This window comes from Melospiza georgiana, chromosome 13 (genome assembly GCF_028018845.1).
Source record: "Melospiza georgiana isolate bMelGeo1 chromosome 13, bMelGeo1.pri, whole genome shotgun sequence".
Lineage (NCBI taxonomy): Eukaryota > Metazoa > Chordata > Aves > Passeriformes > Passerellidae > Melospiza > Melospiza georgiana.
In genome coordinates this window covers 9271796-9296306 of record NC_080442.1, presented here as the reverse complement: position 1 = coordinate 9296306, position 24511 = coordinate 9271796, and the positions used below count along the sequence as shown (strand labels likewise).

General features: G+C 39.1%; 2 protein-coding genes across 6 annotated transcripts in view; one reads left to right on the top strand and one right to left on the bottom strand.

Moving 5' to 3' along the window:
- The window catches only part of DMXL2 (Dmx like 2), a 47581-nt gene extending 42256 nt beyond the window's left edge, over window positions 1-5325 (top strand). For both annotated transcript variants that reach the window (XM_058033545.1, XM_058033544.1), the window contains 5 exons: window positions 550-627; window positions 1220-1311; window positions 1880-1932; window positions 2553-2770; window positions 3867-5325. In XM_058033545.1, coding sequence (XP_057889528.1) covers window positions 550-627; window positions 1220-1311; window positions 1880-1932; window positions 2553-2770; window positions 3867-4076 — 651 coding nt within the window. In that variant the 3' untranslated portion in view covers window positions 4077-5325. The remainder of the gene's footprint in view (window positions 1-549; window positions 628-1219; window positions 1312-1879; window positions 1933-2552; window positions 2771-3866) is intronic.
- A 1591-nt stretch (window positions 5326-6916) lies between these two features.
- GLDN (gliomedin) lies at window positions 6917-23074 on the bottom strand. Of its 4 annotated transcripts, none has more exons than XM_058033546.1 (10): window positions 22974-23074; window positions 18912-18963; window positions 16810-16827; window positions 16062-16160; window positions 15728-15874; window positions 14962-15087; window positions 12172-12255; window positions 11967-12092; window positions 11096-11246; window positions 6917-7774 (listed from the first exon to the last, which is right to left on the bottom strand). In XM_058033546.1, the coding sequence occupies exons 1-10, from the start codon at window positions 23004-23006 to the stop codon at window positions 7315-7317; spliced, it is 1296 nt and encodes a 431-aa protein (XP_057889529.1). In that variant the 5' UTR covers window positions 23007-23074; the 3' UTR covers window positions 6917-7314. The 4 variants fall into 4 exon arrangements, with proteins under 4 accessions (XP_057889529.1, XP_057889530.1, XP_057889531.1 ...); XM_058033547.1 differs by having other exon boundaries at window positions 15785-15874; window positions 22974-23055; XM_058033548.1 differs by having other exon boundaries at window positions 15803-15874; window positions 22974-23055.
- Window positions 23075-24511: the final 1437 nt, after the last annotated feature.

The following is a 24511-nucleotide window of genomic DNA, read 5'->3' as shown; positions in this document are numbered from 1 at the left end:
AAAAGAGAAAATATAAAAAGTATTTCTCAATATTTCTAAAATTATTTTGTAAAATACTTACAGAATATGCTGCATAGAATATACAATATTAAATGTTATTCATTTTGGTTAATAAATATAGCTCACTCATTTTACCATTCATGACTACAATCTTTGCAAAATTGTTCTTATCATGCTTTTATGGCATGTTATCATGCATCTGACTTTTTTAAAGCATTTTCAAGTAGAGTCATGGAGTAATGATGCCTTGGTTAGCTTTAGCATCTAACATTGAAAGATAAGCTTCCATGCATTCGCCATTTCCAGAAAAGAATTGGGTATGCAGGAGACCATCAATCGTTAAATAATCATTAAACAATCAGCACTGAATTCACTTGGCTTCTAAACTAGTTTTTATTTTTTGTCTTGAAGATCATTGTTATTGATATTCAATTTGCAGGCGAAGGCTTGGTGGTTCAGGGGGGTTTTTCCCTGAAGTCAGCAGTTTACTATCATGAAGCATCCAGTAACTACCATGTCATGCTAATAAATGCAATTTATTCTTTACAGTGTGGTGTTGCTGATGGTGAAGGTTTTCTAAGTATTTGGCAAGTAAACCAAACCACCTCAAATCCTAAGCCCTACCTGGTAAGTAAACAGATTTTATTTTGTTGTTATTATTATTGTAGAGAAAAGCAAAGTCTTTGAAACTTGAGACAGGCTCAGAGAATAGGACTTAAATGAGACATATTTGGCTTTGCTGCTTTTTAATTGGCACAATTCATCAAAACTGCAGAGTTTCAATGATACATCTTTGCTAAACCAATTGCACCATAACCATAAGCTATAAATGTGTAATTACAAATACTCCTTCAACATTGTCCATGTTTTAATTAATAATCAGAGCCGCAACTAATAACTTTATAACCCCAAAACTTAGTAAAAATACACTCTTCAATACATTTTACTGCTTCTTGACATGATGACCATGCTTAATTTAAAACTCAGGCTGTTGTCATACACTATACTGCAGATTTGTTCTGTGTCAGTTATTGTAATATCTTTTCATTTTGTACTGGATTTTAATCTATTGATCCATTCTCAGTTTCAAACTGTCAGTTTTTTAAGCTTTGTTTCAAAGGCTCTGTGTTTTACTATCACTGACATCAGACTGACAGTAATTACTTCTGATGCAAATAACAACTGGTAAGGTTGCACTTTTCTGTTTTGTTTTTAATAGAGTTGGCAGTGCCACAGTAAAACCACAAGTGACTTTGCATTTATAACCTCCTCAAGTCTAGTTGCTACATCGGGACAATCCAATGATAACAGGTGTGTTTAAAGAAACAATGAAGAATTTAAAAACTACTTTTTCATCACCCTTAACTTGCTAAGCTCTTGGGCATTAATGTGTGGTTGACATTTTAAGGCTCGTTGTTCTAAGTTTTGTTACAGCTTGAACTTACCAGATAATTTCTCTGAATATCATTTCTTCAATTGCTTGTTTCCAAGTTTTGTTTGTGTGAGGAGTGGTCAATAATTGACCCATTTTTTCAGATTGTATTCCCAATGCAACTACTTTGACGTGATGCTGTTGCTGGGGGTAGAAATCTGTTCAGCAGATAATTCTTTTTCTCTCAAAAGAATAACTTCTATAAGTATTTGACACAACCTTTGATCAGCGGACATTTTAAGGGTAGAAGGTATAGTTCCACTAAGAAGCATAAAAGAGCAAAGAAAATAATTAAAACTCTTAGTTCTTTGCAAATGCTCTCCAATGACTGCAGAGTGTTCAATTCTGCCTTCTAGATTGACATAAAATGTGAGCACTTTTGAAGTCATGTCACCCCATGAGTCACCTGGCAATAGGCCATAATGATTTTGGTTTTTTCTCCCTCAGAAATGTGTGCCTCTGGGACACCTTGGTTTCATCTAGTAACAGTCTTATACATGGTAAGTACTGTGGTGAAAATTAAACCTCTGCTTCTTACTGACTAAGGAAATACAGCTTGTGTGTGCATTTGGGGCAAGGGGAAAACCTTATCCTGGGGAACAGATCTAAGTTTGTGTTGCACATTAATACATGCACCTGGTTCTGCATGTTCTCTACAATGATGTTAATCTGCTCTATATGGAAAAGTATGAAGAAAGAACATCCTAGAATGGTTTGGTTTGGAAGGGACCTTAAAAATCATCTCTTTCCACTCCCTTTGCCATGGGCAGGGACACGTTTCACTAGACCAGGTTGCTCAAGATCAGCTATACTTTTTTCTAAATCAGGAATCTATCTCAACTTCATATAGTGAATTTTATATTTTCTGAAATTTTAAATTCAGGTATGACCCTCTATTCTAAAGTAACTTGGACTGCATATCGTGCTTTCTTGTGCATTAGATCTAGGTATTTCTTATGAGAGCACTAAGCTGTCAGCTGATAAGACATTACCCATATGAAGGAATGTGTCTGCAAAGTTACAAAATATTCAGGTAGCAAGTTATAGAAGAAAGTAATTTTAAGATTGAGAGCGACTTACAGTTTCAAATCTATTAAATTCTGACATCCTTCTTCTTCAGCCTTCACTTGTCATGACCATGGTGCCACAGTACTTCAGTATGCACCCAAGCATCAACTGCTGATTTCTGGAGGTAGGAAGGGATATATCTGCATCTTTGACATCAGACAGAGGCAAATCCTTTTCACCTTCCAAGCACACGAGTCAGCTGTTAAGGCCCTTGCCCTGGATCCTTCCGAGGACTATTTTGTCACGGGCTCGGCCGAAGGCAACATGAAGGTAAGGCATGGAGGAGCTGGCTTCTGGGGGAGAGTGTTTGGCTGAAGGAGTGTATTGTCTTATGGAAATAGCCAGAGAAATGCAGTAACAAAACAAAAACAGTCCTCGAAACCCCAAACCTACACTTGATGTATAGCCTGCTTTACATTTATGCTGTAAATTGAAATGTACTGTAGGCTTCTGAAGCAAGTAGGTTTTTTCCCCCCTCTAAAGGATAGTCTTCTTAAGGTTGTGAGACTGATTTTAAGTGGATAAAGCAAAGTGCACGGTTCTGAAATCTTACCTTTGTTTTTTTCTCACTTAAAAATATTCTGACTTTGCTGTTGTAACACAGGGGGCGCTCAGTAACTTCAACATTGTGTTAAATTTCTGTATCACCAAGTTCTGTTTTTTTCTCCTGATGCTGTAGCCCCAGACAGCTACTGAGAGGGCAGAGTAGCAAGAAACAAACACCAACATGAAAACAAATTAACAAAACAAACACCAAAAAAAAAAATACAAACCACCACAAAAATACAGTCCCTGTTGTAACGGCCATTTTACCTGAATACTAAGAGAAGGAAATACAATATGGTAAAGAGAAGGTGAATAGAGTTTCTTTCCTTTTCTGGATGACTGCTTTACAGGGGTTTTCATGGCCTGGCCTTGCTGAGGCTCCTGCTGCTTAGGACACAATTGGCAGCTGTGCTTCCTACCACTCTGCACACTTACAAATTGTGCAGCTTACTCTCTGCAGCATTCCTTAGCAGGAAAGCATTTCCAGGTGCTGAAAAGCTGACAGTAGTCATCTTGAATGAAAATGCAACCTTTCCATTTCTGCAGCTTTCCAGGGGGGGCAGATGGGAGAAGGACTCTGATCAGGTAACATAGGAAGCTTTACCCTGCCCAATACCCAGCTGGTCCACAGTAAGGCAGCCTTACACTGCATCAGCAGCCTCTCAAGACTCATGGACTTGTAGTAATTGTTGCAATGAGGCAACAAAAAAATATCCTTTATCTTTCTCAACAGAGTTTAGAACAGCCAGGAATCTGAAACATTGGGGGGAAAATACAAATCCTTTAATATTTATCTCCTTTTGTCATTCTTTTGATACAGGTGTGGAGACTGACCGGCTACAATTTAATTCATTCATTTAAAAATGAACATGCTAAGCAATCCCTTTTCAGAAATATTGGTGCTGGTGTCACCCAGATTGAGACTGTGCAAGGCAATCGTATCTTCTCCTGTGGAGCAGATGGCACACTGAAAATGAGGGTTCTTCCCAATGCTTTCAATGTACCTTCAGGCATTTTTGACATTCTGTAGCGTTCTGTGAGCTAATCCTGGTTTCTATAATGTCCCTGTGAGTAGCTAAAAACACAGTGATATGCACTGTGGAAAGAAAACATTGTGTTTCCTTTCAAATCAGTTACTGCAGCATTAAGTGTTATGGGGAGAAAAGCAACACTTTACAGCAGGTATATTTTGAATATGCCCATAAGGATCACTGGGGAGGAAATGCATGTACTGGATTGTAAAAGCAAGGAATTCAACCCAGTATTGTTGATCGTGGGGGGGTTATTGCTCAGTAACCCACAAGCTGCATTTTGTGAGTGTTGTAAAGATCCTGAGAGTTGTCAGTCACTTCACAAGCACTGTGGCTCTACAAGTCAGTAAGCATTTCTGACGTGATTCTGATTACTTTTATTCCAGTTTTTCCCGCTAAATGAAGCATGTATACAACTTCTCATTGTAAAATAGTTTAGTTCTAATTAAGGGTACTCAGTGTATTTGATTTCTGCAGGAAGTGTAATGGATGCAAACGCCGTGGAACATGTGCAATCAAGGATGTACTGTGAGAGATGTATCATTTTATGCTGAGATTCTTTTCCCAGTTAGTATTATTGCACAGTTGATACTGTAACTTGCACATCAATACATTTTTAAATGCAATGGGGTTTAATTTGCACAGTGTTTTCCTTTCTTTCTGAGCTATGTTTTCTATTGGACACCTGCCTTTACTTTAGGAATGTATTGTAAGCACTAAATGTTTGTAGTGAAAACATCCAGCATTTTAGTCAGCTTTGAGTTTTGAAAATCATTTGTCCAGAAAATACTTCATTAAATGAAGCTGTTAAGAGAATACCAATGGAAGATATAATGCCACATTTCAGATGAATGTCAGGCTTTATGTGGCCAGCTAGTAAATAGTGGATAAAACTGGTAATTAAATTATTACCAGAGTATATTGTATAAACTATGCAGAGTTCAATATTGTTTGCTTGTAATATAACTAGCTACTGTTGTCAGATGTATTTTTCTGTTGTAAACAAAAAACATGTTCTTCAAGGACTGGAATGGATGTCTGTGTATTTAAATGTTAACAAACTGTCTTATTCTTCCAATGAAATTTTGATGTCTGTGCTGTATTGTAAGATATACTAGAACAAAAAGCACCTTTCTCCAAAGGTGATTTTAAATTGCAGCTTGTGAAGTAGGAGAAAAGAAGGAAGGGTAAATGTCACTGTTTAGTTTTCCCTTTGTAAGTTAAATAAATTACTTTTATTTCATGAAACAGCCCATTCTAGAACTCTTCCTTATATTTAAACAGATTTATCTAAATCTCCAGTACATTGACTGGATACTTCCTGAGTTAGCTTTAACTTGACCTCAGACTGTACTGAAATAAAAAAGATTAGCTGTTTACATTTTGTTTTCAGCTGTTCTTGACAAGTGCAAGGTTAACAGAATTAAGTTCCACAGCTGCAAGAAGAAGAGAAAGGAGGTAGAATTTCCTGGCTATTCCTTCTCCAAGACATTGATCCAAGTGTTTTAACAATGTTATGCAGAAGTTTACCATGCTTTGACATAGGTACATTATCTAGAAAATATCACATCTGACTTGAACTGTATTTGTCCGAGTATATTGCTGACTTTAGGGGTATTTTAGCTGTATTGTGGTATTAGTACCACATTTCAATTTTTGAAAAAAATACCACAAACAAACATGAAAAAACTCCCAACCAAAACCTTCACACCCCCCACAAAAGTCACAAGCAGCCCACAGAACTGTAGCTCTGGAGTGTGTAGTGTCACACAGGTATAGATAGAAGTTTTAGTTTGTGAGTTCTGGTGTATAAACTAGTTCAAAGCATTAATCATGATTTTTTGTTCCCTTCTGCATCTCTCTCCTTAGCATGCAGGACCTTAGTGATAACAGCAAGTATCCTGAGAAGAGCCCAGCCATCCCTGTGCCACACACTGGAGCTTAGCTGCAGCAGAGGGATTCCTCCAGCACATTTGCTAAGCAAGGTTCTGCAGGCACAGACATTCCCAAATTCATTAATCCCTTCAACAGGGCCTGGATCATACAGGTATTAAACAGCTCAGTGCAGTTCAGGATTTAAATAACACCTTGCTCCTAAGTATTTGAGTGCACTCTATGAACTTTAGCAATATGCACAGGCAGCTTAGAAATTCAGGCAGGGGTTTTCCAAGACCGTGATTTTGAATCTAGATAGATAAAACAACAGGAGAGGTTTTTGTTCCAACATTAAATTTAGAAATCTGAAATACCAGAACAAAATTAAAATTAAAAAGTTCCTATTATTTCTCACCTTCAACTCAAAAATTTGAATATGAATTGGCAGTCTCAGACTTACAGTTGGCAACAGATTAAGTCACTAAGCAGCATGATGATTCTAAAAATAGCAGCAAAGAAGTACACACTTCATTTTATGATTTCATTTGTGTGGATCAATGTGGGGACATTTTATTTTAGTAATATGCCTTATTAAATAGCTATAAGCAAGTTATACTGGTATAGTTTGCATGGCAGTGAGAGCCAAGGAAGAGTCTGCAGCAACACAAGAAACTCAAATACCATTAAAAATGAAATTTTAATCATAGAGGTTATGCCTTTAATTTTAAAGAAACACAATTCATGTCTATTCAGTTGTATTTAATGTCATTATTCTCATTTTCCTTTAGCTGGATTTTGCTTTTGATTATTAACATTTGATTTGACTTGTCAAATTTTAAGCTTTCTGCTTTTTTTTCTATTTAAACAAGTATTTCCATTCCCATTATTTTAAAAGTTTTAAAACTTTGTCCAGAAAAAGTGGTCACACAGAATCCATGGAAATTAAATGAAAGTGACAAAGGTATTTGTACACAAAAGTTCATTATTTAGGTGTTTATATTAGACTGTCATCACTGACTAGAAAATTAGTGCAGAGAAGATGATGGTAAATAAAAGTTACAAATAGTCTCTGCTGATGGAATCATCAATGTACATTAGACACAATTATCAGCTGAGTAACAGGAAAAACAAAAGTATGTCTATGCTGTGTGCTATCCGCAATAGTGAACAACAATTTTTTAAAAAGATGAGGATGGCCTATGTAATTGAAGTGTGTTTATACAAAGGCACGTGATCTCCCTTTCATACCATTTACACACCACCAGCAGCAAACAGAAAATTATTCCAAGTGAAGACACCCCCATGTGTATGTCATAGAGTTTAAACAGATGCTTTAGTCAAAGGTGGCATGTGAAAATATATTCATGTGCCAAAACGGACTGGGTATACCATTAAGCTTCCATTCTCCCACGTGTACAAATTCTTGTCTCGCAGACTGTACGACAGCATAGCAAGAATAGACTGTGAAGACCGTAACTTAAACCTTGCATCAATCTGCTTCCCTTTCAGTAAATCAAAAGCAAAACTTACTGTCGTGTCCTTAGTGTCAGTAACATACAGAATGCCACAGGCTATGAATGCATTACCAGCCTTGGATTTAGGATAGGTGGTATTGATGTGCCAATTGACTGAGAAGCTTTCTTCATCAATGTTGGCTACCATTATATTTTCATCAATGCTTGATGCATATATAATCCAAAGACCCTTCTCATCCACTGCTATGTTGAAATACGTCTTGGAGTTAGAGAAGAGGTAGTTCTTGCCCTGGTGTAAGGCCTTTTTGATGTGCAGGGTGTGCTGCGAGTCTTTATCGAGCCCGAACCTGAAACGAGATACAGGAAGGATTCAGTACAGGTGACCAGAGCTCAGCACACACACACACAGGGTGGTGAACCAATGATAGAGGTAGTGTTGAAAATATCTGTTCAAGGAGCATTCTGATGCCTTTTAAGACTAAGTTCTCAAAGGACCTTCCAAAACACTAGGAGAAAATTATAAAGTCATAACCAATCTGATAGGTGTGCAAGAACATGGATTTGCTTTTGGTAGGTTTCACTTCATTTAGTCTGTGAGCTTTATTATCACCAAGATGAAAGAAGCAAGTAAAAGGAGCGGGTAGGAAAAAGAATTGAATACCAGGTGAAGGCACAAAATTGGGAAATGGAATCTGTACAAAAGTTTGCTTATGGACTAGGTGGGAGCTAAAGGAAGAAAATGTGATTGACCAAAGCAGCAGGAATTCTGGGCAGCTTCACCTAGTCTTGGAGTTCCTCTGATGAAAACAGTCCAGATAATGTGGTGGTTTACTCAAGTAGACATCAAAGGAATTAAAATCCTACTTTTGCAGAGCCAAAATTGTGACCTTATACTGGCCTCAATGGGACAGTCTGAATTCTTCCATCTCTGATGTATAAAATTGTTTTTATTCCTTGAGATTCCTTAATAGGTTGATAATCTGAGGGCAGGAGCAGTGAGCGGCTAAATCATGTTCCTGTACTGGTTTAGGAGGATAATCAGCTCTTCCTGAGACACATCTGCTGTCAGCATTTAATAACCCAATAACACTGGGTTTCAGCAAAGGCAGGGAGAGCATGGCTTTATCTTTTTAAATAATGCCCTCTGCAAAGAAGCACGTTTCGGTGTCTGACTTCTCTCTCACTGTATAGCTCCATGCTTCAAAGAGAGGAGGGGAAAAATACTACTCAATAAAGGAATGTGCTACACTTGCAAGTATTTTTTCTGAAAAGATAGGCTTAATCACAGGAACAGTTCAGATCCAGGAACATGCAATACTGGAAGAATAATTTTTCTGTTTAAGCGGCATGGATAGCATATATTGGAAAAACCATGGTAAGAAAAGTCAAGAATACCCAACTTAGATCATTCCCCTCAGCTTTTGTAAAACTCACATCTGCAGCAACTCCATATTCCAGCAGCATGTGTGTGCAATAAAAAAGCCAGTTAAAGGCTGGAAGAGATTTGAGAAATACATGTGTCAACCCTGTTAATCTTGTTCATTGTTTCACATCTATAAATAACCTCATGCAAGGGCTAAAAGGACAGACCTTAACAGGACTAGTTGGTCAGAAATGCAGATTTTTTTTCAGGATTCTCTTCTACTAAAAGCCAACAAGACAGAAAGCACCTCAAGATTCACAAGTTCTGCAGTACATGACACCCTATCTTTTCCTGTTATTTACACATGAAAATCTGGAAGGGAGCAAAAAAGTGAAGTTTAATACCCAGGTTCTTTTGGGCTCCCCCAGTCAGGGACAGTCCAGCCTGGAATTCCAAATGGTTCTGAAATTCTTTGATATTCTGACATCCTGGGGTAAACGACAAGACATAGTGTAATAGTTTCATCAACCACAAGAAATCAAGCTACAAACATTTTTCTGATCACTAATATCAACAAAGTCAATCAAAAATAACAGAGATAGTAACGCATGTTATGAACCAAAGTAAAGAGAATGAAACTATCACAGTGTTGGAGGTCTGACCATCATGAGAAAACCTGCCAAGGTTCAGACAAACCTAGTTTTGCCTGCTTTTAAATATGACAAGAAACTCTTTTTGAATGTTTTTACAACATTTGTGAAATGGACTAACCAGATCCTCACCTCTACTTTCCATTAAAACAATACAACTCGCAGAAGCTTTTATGGAGCCCAAATTCAAGGACTTCAATGTCACAGAATCCATAGTGCCTCATTCTGTCTGTGCTGAAGGTAAATAATCTCAGAGTGAAGAACAGAACAGAAAGGCCATTTCTCAGCAGCTCCTTTAGAGGATTTGAAAATTCCACCAACAGTTTGTGTTCATCTGTATATGAAGGCATTTCCTGATTAGCGGTATGCAGGGTGAGGAATCTCTGCCCTGTCACAGTGATGGTCTTAGACAGTGATGGTCTTTTACAGACTACCAGAGAAAAAGCCAAAATATGTTTAAAGGAGGCTGCCAAAAAGTGAGCTTGTGCTTGGCAGAATAAATATTATAGAATCCTTGCAGCTTGCTCACATTCCTTGGCATGCACATGAGTATAGGAAGGCAGCACTCACACCTGCTTGGGAACAGACATCAAAGTATAGTAAATGTTCTTGGCTCAGACATCAGAGTCGTGTAAGAACTTGAAAGAACAAGCAATCTTTCACTTGCCCTTGGACTGTCTTTGGCTCTTCCCACAAGGTGAGATTCTGGGGTTGATTTGTATTGTTTGTCTGTCTCCTCAGTAGAAAGTTAAATAAGAGATGTAATTCTCAGTTCTAGTTTGGGGAGATGTATCAGGAAAGTTCTTATTATGAGGAAATCAAACACTGGAGCCCCTCCTCCCCAGTGGAATGTGCAAATTTCCAGGTCGCCCTGTCCTCAGCAGGTGCCTCAGTGCTCCCCTCTGTGCCAGCAGCATTCCCTGCTGCTGCCAGCCAGAGCAGAGCACAGCAAGGGCTCTGCAAAGCCAAGTTTCATGAGTAGGCCATGGTCACAAAACCACCCACCTACACCTCCCACACTGCAGCTGAACCACTTCTGACTCAGATGCAGGTAGGTGCACAGCTTATTCTTCTAAATGCAATCCTTTCTTCTGGTACCCTAATTCCTTAGTCAGTTCTCATTTCTTTCTTGTGATTATAAACACAGCAAAGAATCCGAGCTGAAGAACACCCACAGCAATCTAATGTTCAATAGAACCTGTCTCTACCTGGTTGGATCCCAGGATAGCCAAGAGAATTTGTTGTCCTCTCTGCACATGGCATCTTGTTCATCCTGGGGACCTGTTGCTCTATGACATGGTAACTGCAGAAGTGAACCCCTGAGACACAGGGCTGAACAATGCCTAAAGAATTGTCACAGCAGAGTAGTGGCCCTGAGTTATTCTCCCAGTTTTCCTCTTCCCACAACATCTGCACACTCAAAGTGGAAGGCTGGTGGCCCATATTTTTGTTACAGATTGGAAAGAATGAGTTGTTCTGTTCTGGAAAAAGCTCTGAACCATTCCTCTGTTCTTCCTGTTTAGGTAGGACCAAAAAGAAATACAAAATGCTACAAGGAGAATTGTCTGCTTTTCTGAGGTTCAGCTCTGGCACTCCAACCCATTGCTCCTCCTTTCACAACTTCACTTGTCTTAGGCCAACTATCTTTGACTTACTTCTGAATGTAACTGGTTCCTCCCTGATGGTAGTAGAGATGATTGTTTTGTACAGCGTGACCACATCCATAGAAAAGTCCTGTGATGTTAATGATCCTGTAGCTGCCATTCAGCAAGGCATCGAAATTTTCATATTCTTTAATATAGTTTCCTAAACCAAGAGGAAAACATGTTAAAAAAAGAACTATCATTTGGTTCATCTAATTTTGAAATCTCTATACTAAAGCTCAGTCTCTACTGAAAGTCCATCTCAATCAACTATCAGACAAACAATTGTATTTGTGTTTTCAATAGTGATTCACCTTGCTGGAATGTGAAAAAAGAATCCAGACACACACAAGAGTAATTTATAGAAAAGATGATCAAGAGCCTGCTTCCCACAGACCTAATAGGTCCTCATTCTGAACACAGGTGATGTATATGCAGAAATATTTCCTTTTCCCACTTAAGTCCTGAACATTTCCCTGCTCTAAATGTAGCTTTTGCAGCAGTTGCCTCATTTTCATGCCTAGCTAAACAAAAAGGCAAAACTCCGAGCTACAATTTAGGGAAGTAAAGCCATAGGAAACAGAAACTCTTGAAAGAAAAAGATAAAAGGCCACAAACAATAGACATTTAAACTTGGATTTAGTAAAAAAAAACCCCAAACATAAAGCTATTTTAAAAATCTGATGTTGACTCTGAAAATGTCTAAAGATATGTTTAAAATGCCTACAGCCATATGTATAGTCAAGTATTAAACAGGTAATACGGAAAATATTCTGAAAAAGAGGTAGGTAAAAACTCATCATTCTTACAAGTTTAGGTTGAAAGGATTAAGGAAGGAATGTCAGATAACAGATTTTTGGTCAGTGACTACTACTAAAAATACCTAAAAAATGCATGGTGAGCCAAATCCTTTCATCACTTATGTTGGCAGGTTCCCTCATCCAAGTTCCAAACGTTTGCTGTACACTGACATACTGATCAGGACTTCCTACAGACGTTATGACACATTCTGTGTGGAAAAAGCACATGTCCATGATCTGTGACACTGAGAGAAAGTAGCACTCCAGTCACACTTCGTAGCAGGTTACCAGCTTTTTTTGAAGGGGGTTCTGGGGTTCTGTCTTCAGCCTTTCCAGCGAGGGTATCATCATTTGGTACACCACATATCTCATCTAGGGTGGAGGGAGAAAGAGAAAAATTACTTGTTTTACCCTATTTGACATGATAGATGGACACATCAGTGACTCCACTAAAATAAAGGAATGATAACTGGGATTTTGCTTCATCTGGAAAAAAAAAATACTTATGTTGGTGTGGTCAAAAATGAGATAAGAAAAAACTTGCTCTCACTTCTGCCAAGGAAATGAGGTGTTGAGGCTGACAGTCAGCTTTGAGGAGTAACTAATTAAATCAACAGATTTAGTTCCTTAGCTGTGAATTTCTGAGTAGCCACTTAGGAAGAGAGAGTTGCCCTTTTCATGACATAACTTCGGGCAGCTGAGGAAGCTGGAAAATGGCTGATTCAGTAAGAGAAAAAGCATTTTCTTGGGAAGGAGTAGTTGTTAAACACAAAACCTTCATGCACAAATCCCCACAGACCATAAGATAGGGTCGATCCTGTTAGCAATAGAACATTTTGGTCATGTTGTTAATGCCCAAGACAGTAATAAAACAGGTACACATGCTTTGAGTACATAATGCATGAGCTTGACATCCATGCCACTAAAGAAGCAGGATGAAATACTAAGGGAAATGACACATTATATTATTGACACACATAGAAATGGTTAGAATCACATTAGAATCAAACACCTGGAAATATTTTTCCCTGTCCCACAGCAATTTAAGGACTAGCTGGCTGGATTTGCTCTTAGAATTCACTTTTAAAATAATGCCTGAATTAAATTTTTTATGGACCATTTTCTTTAGAGCCAAGTATCACTTCTGCCCTTAAAACAATGTGACACATTTCGGTTTGCTTAGAATGAATAACCACAGAGAACACTTCTCATCTTTCTGCTGGTTTCATTGTAGCCTTGTTTTCTAATTCCATTCTTAACTTTTATCTCCAGTTTCTCAGACAGGCTGTGCTTTACACACAGGCTGCACATTTTTTAGACTTGCATTTTCATTGTTGCCTTCTAATATATTTCTAGGATTTACAGGTCTGTGATCAAGTTTAAGTGACAAAGATAGTTAAAAATAGGAAAAAAATATAAAGTAATGCTGAAAGGGTACCATGACATGCAGGAAAGAAAGGACAAATAATACTGCATTGTTGTTTTCTCTTTTAGGTCATATCCTCCTTTTGTTCCTGCAGAAGAAAACTACTCCAAGATGGAGCAAGAACAACATGTATTTCTCCCTTCCATTATCTAGGGCATTTGGTGAGATGACATTGAAAATTTGCAAGTGATCACAGTGTATCTCCAAGTAAGGCACAAACAGTCCACCCAGCCATGGTAAGCTGAATGCCTACAGATAGAATTTACCAATCCCTCGAGATCCCCTTCCAGCTTCTGATCCCAAAATACTTCCAGAATATTTCAAAAAACAAAATCACTCAGCAGAAATTATAAATTGCAATGCACAAGATGATTTTTCTTGGGCTGAGTCTAATAGATGCAGTTGACTGAAGGAGCAGTTCCCTGTACAGCAATTTATCTAAAACTATCGGATAGCCAAGGGCCAGCTCAGGGTTTGTAGCAGAGCTGAGTGCAGGATTTGCCTTTGAGAATATTTGCAGTACTTCCAGCTGCATGGATTAGAAAGCAACTAAAATTAAAGAGACAGTTTTCAATCAGAGATTCTTATGGGAAATTTTCACTACTTTCTTCCCATCAAAAACCAAGATAAATATCCCGCTGCTTCCTATCATAAAATATTCTGGGTGAGAGTTAATGGAGTTTAAAAGTCATTAAAACTATTCATTTGGTCTGTTGGGGGAAGGTGGGAAGGATGGAGCAGAGATGTTTTGTTTCTTCCAGAATTCACCAAAGTACCAGAGAGAAAAATTATACCTGCACTTCCAACTAATTATTCTCTTCTCTTGAAGAAACTAAGTTTTACCAGATTCAAAATTTATTTTGAAAAAGCCAGGCTTGTATTCTTATGCAATAAATTAATTACAATTGTAATTCAGCATATGTATTTTCTTTCCTTGAAAGAGTAATGAATATTTAATTACAAAATCTGGATTATTCCTTGCAATTTAGTAATAAGATCTCATGGTTTGCTGAGTCATAAAACATAAAAGCTCATCGAGGAAGATCTCATCTTTGCAGAGTTATTTGAGTGTAACTCCCATTTTCCTGCTGCAATTTAAAATCCATCAGAAATCCATCAGAGAGCTTATCCTCCAAAGCATTTCAGTTTGTTTCAGGACTTGAAAAGAGGCCACCTGAGCAAATGGCCCAATTATCTCATACAACAGTTGATGCATTTCTGAATTTCAAATAGGATGAGATTTCTGCTCCAGCTCTCTCCTGTCCACTGTAAGGAGGCTCCCTGGGCTCTGTTCTGACACTTCAATGGTCCAGAATCAGGGGTTTATATTTACATCTAAAATTAAATATTCATTATCTAAAAGCCAACTGTTTCAGCTGCATTTCTCTTTCTTTCCAAATTTATCCCACCTAATAGAAGACACCATTTGTAAATACTTTGCCTGAGCATTACCAAAACACAATTAGAAGACCAACAGGAAGGTAGGCTGCTGCCTTACACAAACTGTATTTCAGCAAAGCACCTGAACACATGTTCAGCTTTAAGCTTATGCAGTTTTAGTGGTGCCAGCAAAACTAAACCCATGCTGTTTTGAGCCTTGAAGCAATGGTTTAATCTTGGTTTAATGGCAAAGAACACTGGAAAGCACTAACCTGTGCATTTGCTGCTGTAGATGTTCTCCTGAAGCTCCACTTTGGCTTTACCTTTACGTTTACCTGGAGGCCCTGGGGGTCCAGGAGGTCCAGGGGGCCCAGGTGGTCCAGGCTCACCTTTTGCACCTGGGTACAAAATGCAGTGTCAGGACACAGTCCTTCCCCAGGCAGCAGGAAACCTGCAGAGAACTGTGCATGTCCACAGGACACCCACAGAACAGCCTCTCTCTTTCTTCAGAGGTTCCTGAGTACAGAATATGGTGCAATAAACTCTCTGAAATGCTGTTTGTTAGAAAGTTAACCAGATAGAGCTTCACAAGGAGTAGCATATAAATGCATTTTATCTGTCTGGATTACAGGCCCATTAGAGAGTTACCATTTCAGATGCTACACTGCTGTGATTTTACACAGTTTATATTTGGCTGCTTCACATAATCCTGAGTGAAATCTGCCCCTCATTTTCTAATAGAAAAATAAAACTACACTGGAGCAGGAGGAAGTCAAATGTATGAAAGCATTCTGGAAAGGGTGATATTCACACACACTTCAACCCAAAGGCCAAGCAGAAATGTTTTTGTGAAGACTTGCCTTGCAAAGAGAACAATCTCCTGTGCAGAGCAATACTCAGACTTCCCTGTGTATATAAACCCTATTTGGACAGGTTGGTCCTCCCCTTGCAGATCATATTCATGCTTCAGAAGTGAAGCATATCTTTTTCTGTCAAGTAGACTGTTGCAAGAGAACTCCCAAGAGCACTTTTCTCTACCTTCTAATATCACATCATTGTTTGCATCCCCCTTTTTTCTCTTGGATCCCCTTGCACCTTTTCCTCCTGGCATACCATCCTTGCCAGGCAAACCCATTTCTCCTGGTTCTCCTTTCTGTCCTTGATCACCTTTTGGTCCTGGCAAACCTAGAAATAAAAACCATTTCAGTATCAAGAGCACTGCTCCAGTATTAAGCACCAATAAATAAATATTTTTTACTACAAACCATATCCACTCTAGTTATAGATGCACTTCACCTCTATTTAGCTGGATAGCTGTAATTTCTTTGGATTTCAAAGAAGCATTGTAACCTAATATGAAGGGAAGCTATACCTATTTTTCCTCTTTTTCCATTTACTCCTGGTTCTCCCTTTTGTCCTGGAGTTCCTGGGATTCCATCTGATCCATTGTAGCCAGGCAGCCCAGGAGGCCCTGATCAAAGCAAACAGCATAAATTAATTTTCTCAGTTGAATGCAAGTTACCATGAAATCTACTATCTTTACATGCAGCATGTTTATTTATATATTTAAACCCCAGCAAAATATAACTCATACTTTTCTGATAAAGAGAATTATTCCAAGCAGACCCACAGGTTAAGCAGCACAGATAGAAAACAAGTAACCATTCATAACATAGCCTTGCAACCACCTGAGAACTGAGACAGAATTCATTAAGAAAGGAGCAAAAGTTATGGGGGAGGTGGGAAGGTGTAATCAGTAACCAATATTTTTTTAAAAGATCATTTTAGTGTTAAATTGTAATATCCATTTCCTTGGGAGGTTAATATATAAGTTCATCTCTTCACCTAGATGCTACTTAAACATATTAATTTGCTTTTGATTAAATGTTCTACTTCCTCCACTAGAAAATTAAAATGTCTAAAACCTCCCCTCTCTCAAAAGGGGCATGAACTGACTTAAATACAAGCAGTATCAAGGCAGGCAGTCATTCAACCCTCCCTTTATCTAATTAGCAAGGGAAGACAATTTTGTGAAAGATGCATTTATGCATTTCAATGTTTTGTACCAGCAACTGTTTCAATTACCCCCAAATGTTACTGAAATTGTCCAAGTGTCTTACCTGGGGGTCCTGGGGGGCCTATAACAAGAGAAAGAAAAAAAAAAAAAAAAAAAAGAAACCAACACAAGAAAGAAGAAATAGTGAGTTTAACCTAGCAAGAAAACAAAGCAATTCCAAACTGAACTGATGAGCACTAGATCAGAACAGTAAAAGGTTAAGAAAATCCCTCCAATTTCAAAATGAGCATTTATCTGTTCACCTGCTTTGTATTATAAATAACTTTGAGCATTAGCAGTGACTGAGACTTGTCAAAAGAGTAACACCTTTACATAAACATGTTTTGTTTTTTTCAAATTTCAATTGACAAAAGTTTGGCAAAAACCTCTGCAATGTAACCTCACTGTCAGGGGCTTTGGTGCCTTCACAAAGCCATGGATGCAAGACACCTCACAGTCATATTTCCTTTATGTTCTTCAAAAACCTCTTCTAGTGGAAGAATATTGGCTTTACAACACTGATGAATGTCACAATTAAAAATCCTGTTGGATACACATTAAAAATACATGCCACACTTCCCTGTGTTTTACAGATTGCAATTCAGGACTAAGTCTATTTAAGAAAGAAAAAAAAAAATCTTGTCATTCATATAAACAGTCAGAGTTTTCACATGTGACTTATCCAGTCTGGATCAAGCTTCCCACAGAAACTGGTTGGTACATTTAGAAATTGGATTTGCTTCAGTCATTCAGCAACTTGTAATACAGAATAATCTGCCTCACTCTTAGACAGCGTATATGTAGGGCCCTAAAGAGAAGCAAGCATAGCAGGCTAGTGTAAAGAAAGATTAACCAGAACAATGTCTGTGATTCCTCACCTGTGATCCCCAATACACAACAAAAAATTTTTAAATGGAAAACCAATTGGAGAATACAAAGATGACAGTTGCAATTAAAGAACCAAGTTAACTCTGAACATTTTTATCCAGCCAAAGTACTGCCTTGTTTCAACCACTTTTTACAACAGAAAATAACAGTAATTACTAGATTTCCCTAAAGATAACAATTTCAGCATTAATTATGAAGCATTATGAGTAAAGCGAAAACCATTTTACAATACCATTACAGGAATCATCCCTTTTAATCAGTACAGGCAGTAATATCAGTTAACATCTTTCTGCCAGTAAATGGCTATTTCCTTCACACTATATTACATCCATTAGTGCATTGAATTCCTTCCTCATCCCTAGAGCTGAGGCTCCTTATAAAAACATAAGATACATAAGAAAGGTGCTTGAAAAGCCACGAATGTCATTAAGGCCTACAGCAGAGAAAGCCACTCAAGTAATGGTGTTAAGAGAAAAAAAGGTGCAAAAGGCACCAAGTAACATGAATTTACAAGTCTGAAGCCCAAAAAAACCAAAACTTAGATTGTCTGTGCTTCAGCCACTGTTGCAATCAGAACTGATGTATAGCTCCAGAAATATTATTTAACATCTGTGTGTAAAATGGTAGTTCTCATTTATGTTTAATCAGTTGAGTCAAATGGACCTTATTGAAAATTCAAACTAGACAGCAAGTGAAGCATTTTCTTTAACTCTTAAATTTGGTTTATTTCTAATCTTCTCATTTCCAAAAGGAACACAACTCATTCTGTGACAGACCTCCAAGCTGTACCATAGCTCTTAAATTGGCTGCTACCAGACACATCACCAAACCCCACAAAGCTTTCCACACCTTCTCGCCACTCAGCCATCAGCAGCTCCAGGTCCTCACTGGTGACATGTGACCTCACTAAGTGCCACTTGGAACAATGGGAGCGAGTTTCTACCCCGTGCATGTTCATCCTGTGCTAGGCATGAAGTGTGACATATGCAAAAATATTGTGACTAAACCTCAGCTGGTATTTGAAACACCCAAGTCTAAAAGATTTGCTTATGAAAATGGCATCAAAGAGAAATGGCTCCAAGTAGCATCAATTGAGCTCCTTAAATTCCAGATTTTATATTCAGAGGATACAGATAAAAGTGGTATATATTAACCTTTTTTTAAGACTCTGATAAATAGCAGTATTTTGACATAGTTATTGATCTCAGGTTCTTTGAAAACACTGTTTCTGGGTTCCTGGAGGTAACATAGGTGTAATAATTAAGGCAGCAAACATACCTGTTAAACATATCCCCTTTGTGCTGTTACACAAATCCACCATCACTCGGACCTAATATTGCAAAGAAATTAAAGTTGAAAACAATATATTTCATAAAAGTATCCAGTTCACTTTACCTACAGAAATAATTCCAAACCCAAAGATACTACTGGCCCTCTGTGCTTATTAGAATGAGCTATTCAGAATTCTGTAACACTGTTACACCATCCATCTCTTTGGGCAGTGGAACCTCAGTTTAATCCTTACTGAAAATATGAATAAAATATTGGGCAGACAACTCCATACATCATTTAGTCATTAAACTTCACACATTACTGGAACACATATGGTTGTCCAAGCATGGACTCTATCAGCAGAAGGTATTAAAATCCAATTATCAGCCAATAAAAACTACATTCAATTTTATTTTATGTTTGTATTAAGTGATGGGAACTTTTTTAATGAAGCATACCCAGGGAGGAAGATGACCTGTGTTCCAAGTAAGCAATTTCTTATCTTTGAATAACCAAGATGTGCAAATTTGAAATGGACCTTCATCCACTCAAAATAATTCAAACAAAAAGACAAGTCTTTATTAAATCAAGCTGGAAGACACGTTCATAAAGAGGCTTTTAATCTAGAGTAGACTAAAATTTATCAATAGAGGAGTCAAAATACACAGTTCTTGGCTGAGCAAACATTCACATTACATGTCCTGCATAATGAGAGTCAACACTAAAACATTTTGCGACTCATCAAAACAAACAGCAGAAATACTATGACCATGATCTCTGCAAGTCCCTGAGCTCTCTATGGGAAAGTCTAATGTTTATAGCCAGAAAATAAAGGGTCACTATTTCAGGGCTGTGCAATGAGTGATAATTTATGAACCATTTACCCAGAGCTGCACATTTGTTGATCTTTGTGCAGTTACTCAATCTACAATTAATAGAAATTAATGGAATGCACTAGTCCCAAAAGACAGAAGGAACAAGTGCAAGGCAATCTGAAAGGCAGATTAAAGCTTAATTCTAGCAAGGTTATTTGCCACTGTCAATCATTATTTTTTAAATTAATCCATCATTAGTTTCAACTGTCAAATCTAACAGACTCAAATAGATGACAATTAATTTAGTGGAAAATATCCTTTTGCTGCAAAACCAAACCATATTTGACAATGAGTTTCTGTTCTGTCTGATACCTGCTGAGAATGTACTGATTGCAGACTGTACTGGAACAGTACATTTAGAATTTCAGACTGTTTAAATTAGCTGAGAAGTGCTAACTGATTTTGAATATCAGAATATGCTTGTTTTCTTTCCCCTCACACTCCTCAAAAACACTTGGCTCCTACCCTGTAATTTGTAAAATACATGTTGTCCATATGCACTCTAATTCTAACTGCATTTTAATTTAAATAGTTCTGTTGAGGTTGTTGAAGTGATCACAGCTCACTTTGGGGCCCTCCAATTATCTCAGCAGCACTACTTTTACCAGTCAGTGCAACTCAGGTGGCAATTAAAAAACAGGGCACTCAAGAAGTGCAAATAGCCTGTGACAGAAGCTCCAGCTTAGCTATGAAAGATACCATTCACAACCAGCATCATCACTAAGAAAAGCTACAGATAAAAATATATAATTTAAATGCTAAAATCTTGGTTTCCTCATGGAGAAATGGTGGGATAATAAAAATAAAATAAACTCCTAAACTATGAAATATTAATTGGTAGCCATCATCTCTTGCACTGTCTTAAATCACACTTTGAATCTTGGCCTGTACCCTCCCATCAGCCTTTCTGCAGCAGCAGATTTGCCAGTTTCCTATTTTTACTCACTTGCAAAATAAATACACATATACTTAAATAAGAGGCCCTTAACAAAAAATGTGCTCGTGTTATTAGAGCTAACATGATTTAGCTCTGATCTAATCTCCAGAGAGAATCTGTTCAGACCAAGCCTCTGCTCAGGCCCACATTGAACAGGGGCCACCAGTGCCACAGGGGTCATCCCACCAACTCTGAGGAACTTTGTCTCACACTACAAAAGTAGCCAAGTCTTCAAATTACATTAGTGGGAGTTAGATTCAAAATACAGAAATGCGGGAGTGGGAGGAGGGGGTGCTTGAATATTTTTCTAAGAACTCTTTTCCCCTTGAGCAAATGATTCTGCACACAGTTACACACTGTGCAGTGGCCAGAATGAAAAATGTTTGATGGGAGTAAGAATAAAAAGGCATCAAACCCTCCCAAGGAGCTCCCTGCAGGATACACAGGTTTAAATGAAGCACATCACACACAGCAGTCACAGTGGACATTTAGAGGCACAAGTGCACAGTCTGGCCACGTGCTGTTCAAATATACACAATGTGCTCAGTCCTAGTTGGAGAGGGCAATAAAATTAATGTAATGTAATTAATGTAATCATAGTACCTATTGACAGCAGAGTAGCACATTTAATGGCCACTGTCAAAATTATCCAGACACTCACCTGCAACTAATGATCCCAGTCTGAGCACCTAGCATAAATGGCATTGGCTGTCTTCAAGCCCTATCAGGATCAGAATCCTTTCCCCAATAATTTTATTTGTGGATCTTTTGGACTCAAAAGAGCAATTCGTATCAGATAGAGCAAAACAAACTGCACCTGCCAAATTCAGGGATGACTTCCTAAAATAAGTTCTTTAAAAGACAGTTTTGAGTACAAAATTATGTGACTTTACAGATTTTTACTTTTTGCAGAAGTCTTGTGCTGCAAATTCTAAACTTAAAGCACAACAACTTAGAAGGCCTAGCTTAAAAAAAATATTACTCTAAAACCCAAACAAAGTCGTTATCATGACTCCATGCTTTGAACACCTGTGCTTGACACTCTCATTAGCTTTAATATTAATGGAGATGTTATCACTGTAAAATGAGGATTGCAATAGTTTATTAACAGAAATGCCATCAGAACATGACTGAAGAGGTATTTTCTCTAAACAGTTTTTTAAACCAGCAACATTAATACACGAGTTAGAGCCTGAGTTACACTTTTGTGCATGTAGACCTGCAGCCCTTACTGGGACAGTTTCCACCAAAGTTCTCTCAATAGTAATATTTTTCTTGCATTTCTTCTATCTCAAAATGCAAAAGCACTTCAGTCTATTCAAAATTTGTCAGCTATACAGCCTGTGTAATTTTTCAACTGCATGACATTAGTTCCTACTGAGCATCATCTTTTCACTGATGTGCAAAAAACTGTGCTGTTCTACCACAGAAAGGACATACAGTTCTCCTGATCCATCAAATACCACTTGAAATTTAGCACTTACTGGAAGGGCATTATCAGTTTCAAAGAGATGTCAGGTGATATCCTGTGCCTCATGCTGAGATGCTGAACAGCACAAAACACACGGGGGCTCTGTTAGTGGTGTTAGTTTTAAAAACTGGGAACGCTGGAAACTGGAAGGCTTGTTATTGCAATGAAATTTTGGAGTTTCACTAAACCCCCAACTGTGGTTATGATATTTTCTGAAAAAAATCCTTTCTTTATGATTTTTTCTCCTGAGAAGCTGAGAGACCTCAGGACCAAAACGTAAACAATGGCTATCTGCTGCTGTGGAATGCAACAGGCGGATCTGTGATTGGTCTCGTGTAATTGTTTCTAATTAATGGCCAATCACTGTGCAGCTGTCCGGACTGTCTCAGTCAGTCACAAGCTTTTGTTATTCATTCATTTTCTATCCTTAGCTAGCTTTCTGATGAAATTTTTTCTTCTATTCTTTTAGCATAGTTTTAATATAATATATATCAAAAAATAATAAATCGAGCCTTCTGAAACATAGAGTCCCATCCTAAGACCACTGCGAACCCCCATCACACCCAGCCTCCCTCTCTGTGTAGGTCTGGTTTGCAAAGTCGGGCGGTACCCTGCGAGCCGAGCCCGGCATTGCCAGAGCAGGCAGGGGGACAGAGCCCCGCGCTCTCTCCAGGTAAAGCCGCCCCGCAGGAGCCAGGGCGGGTGCGTGCCCGCCCCGGGGCCGCAGCTGGGCCAGGCCCGGCTCTCCCGCCCCCGGCCCGCTGGCAGCCCCGGCGGGGCCGTACCGGCACCATGGAGTAGGTGAGCATCATCATCATCTCGTCGCCGTCGGCGCGCACGTGTGCGCGGGCGCGCTCCCCGCGGCGGCTGCGCTTGGTGCGGGCGGCGGGCGCGGGCGCGGGGGGCAGGCCCCGCTCGGAGCCGTTCCCCGCCGCCGCCTCCAGCTCCCGCAGCGCCGCGCCCAGCTCCCGCCACTGCGCCAGCAGGAACAGCGTGCCCGCGGCGCTCAGCGCCGACAGCAGCCCCACGGCGGCCAGCAGCGCCCGCCCGCCCGCCGCCTCCATCGCCCCGCCGCGCCCGCAGCCCCCCGCATTTATGGGCACGGCCCGCCAGTGCGGGGGCACGGCGGGGCCGGGCCGGGCTGGGCACCGGGCCCGCTAAACCGGGCAGGACGGGGACTGCCCTCGGACACTGCCAGAGAGGGATGCGCCTGGCACAGCGTGTGACACAAGCGGGCTGATGCTGTTCATGGGGTTTTCCCGGCGTCGAGCAGTGAGACTGCATATTAAAAATCCCCCCGTTAGACAGATCCCGTCATCGCACTGATCCGTGACACGGGTCCTGCAGTTCGCAGCATCAGTGAGCTCTCTTATGAATACCATGTGTCATTCACTTACAAAAATTGACCCGTTGCTTTAGACGTTCAAGCACAGACCTTTCCCAAATCACTACTGCTAAACCTTCTCTGACATGGTATCTTTCATATAGTAAATTTTGTTATCAGTTAATTCAAGCACAGACCTTTCCCAAATCACTACTGCTAAACCCTCTGTCACATGGGATACCTTTCATATAGCAAATTTTGTTATCAGTTAATTCATAGCAAAGATAAGAAAATGAATTAGAGCATATAGCAGAATCTGACTGAATACCAAGACTTCATGAAGAATGTAAAAGCTCTTGAACTCAAAAACACTTTTCAAAAAAGTTATTTTTAAAGTTGACATTTCAAATCAAAGCCATGCACTTTCTTACACTGATATCATTTCAAACCGACCTCAAGAAACCCCCAGCTTTTGAATGGCAAGTTTCCTACAAGAGAAGGCTTTCATCCTTTGTCACAGTGACAATTCTCTGCTGCAACTGATCACATAAATTTTGTCTCCATTCTAACTACACCATTGACCTGTAATTCATGCTAATCCCACAGTACATTGACAGATGAACTATTGGGTCAAACCAAATCTGAACTTAATACACTCAGTTCTGCTACAGCTGCCTAAGCACAGTAGAGAAGCAGAGATAGGAAAACAACTCCATCATATTTAATTTCTCATCTCTCTGAAATAAAAAATTACTGCAAAAAGTGCTGGGGTCCTCAGGCATTGCATCAGAGAGTTTCCTTATGAAACTCCCACAGGTATAGGTCAAACAAGATGAAAGAGAGACCAATCATTCCATCTCATCACATGATGGCAGATGAGAGAGAAGAAAATCACCATGCACCCAAAGGCATAAGGCTTATCAGCACAGAAACAAAGAGTAGTTTGGGCTGAAAAGCACCTTTAAAAGTCAGCCCCTCTGCAGTGAGCAGGCACACCAT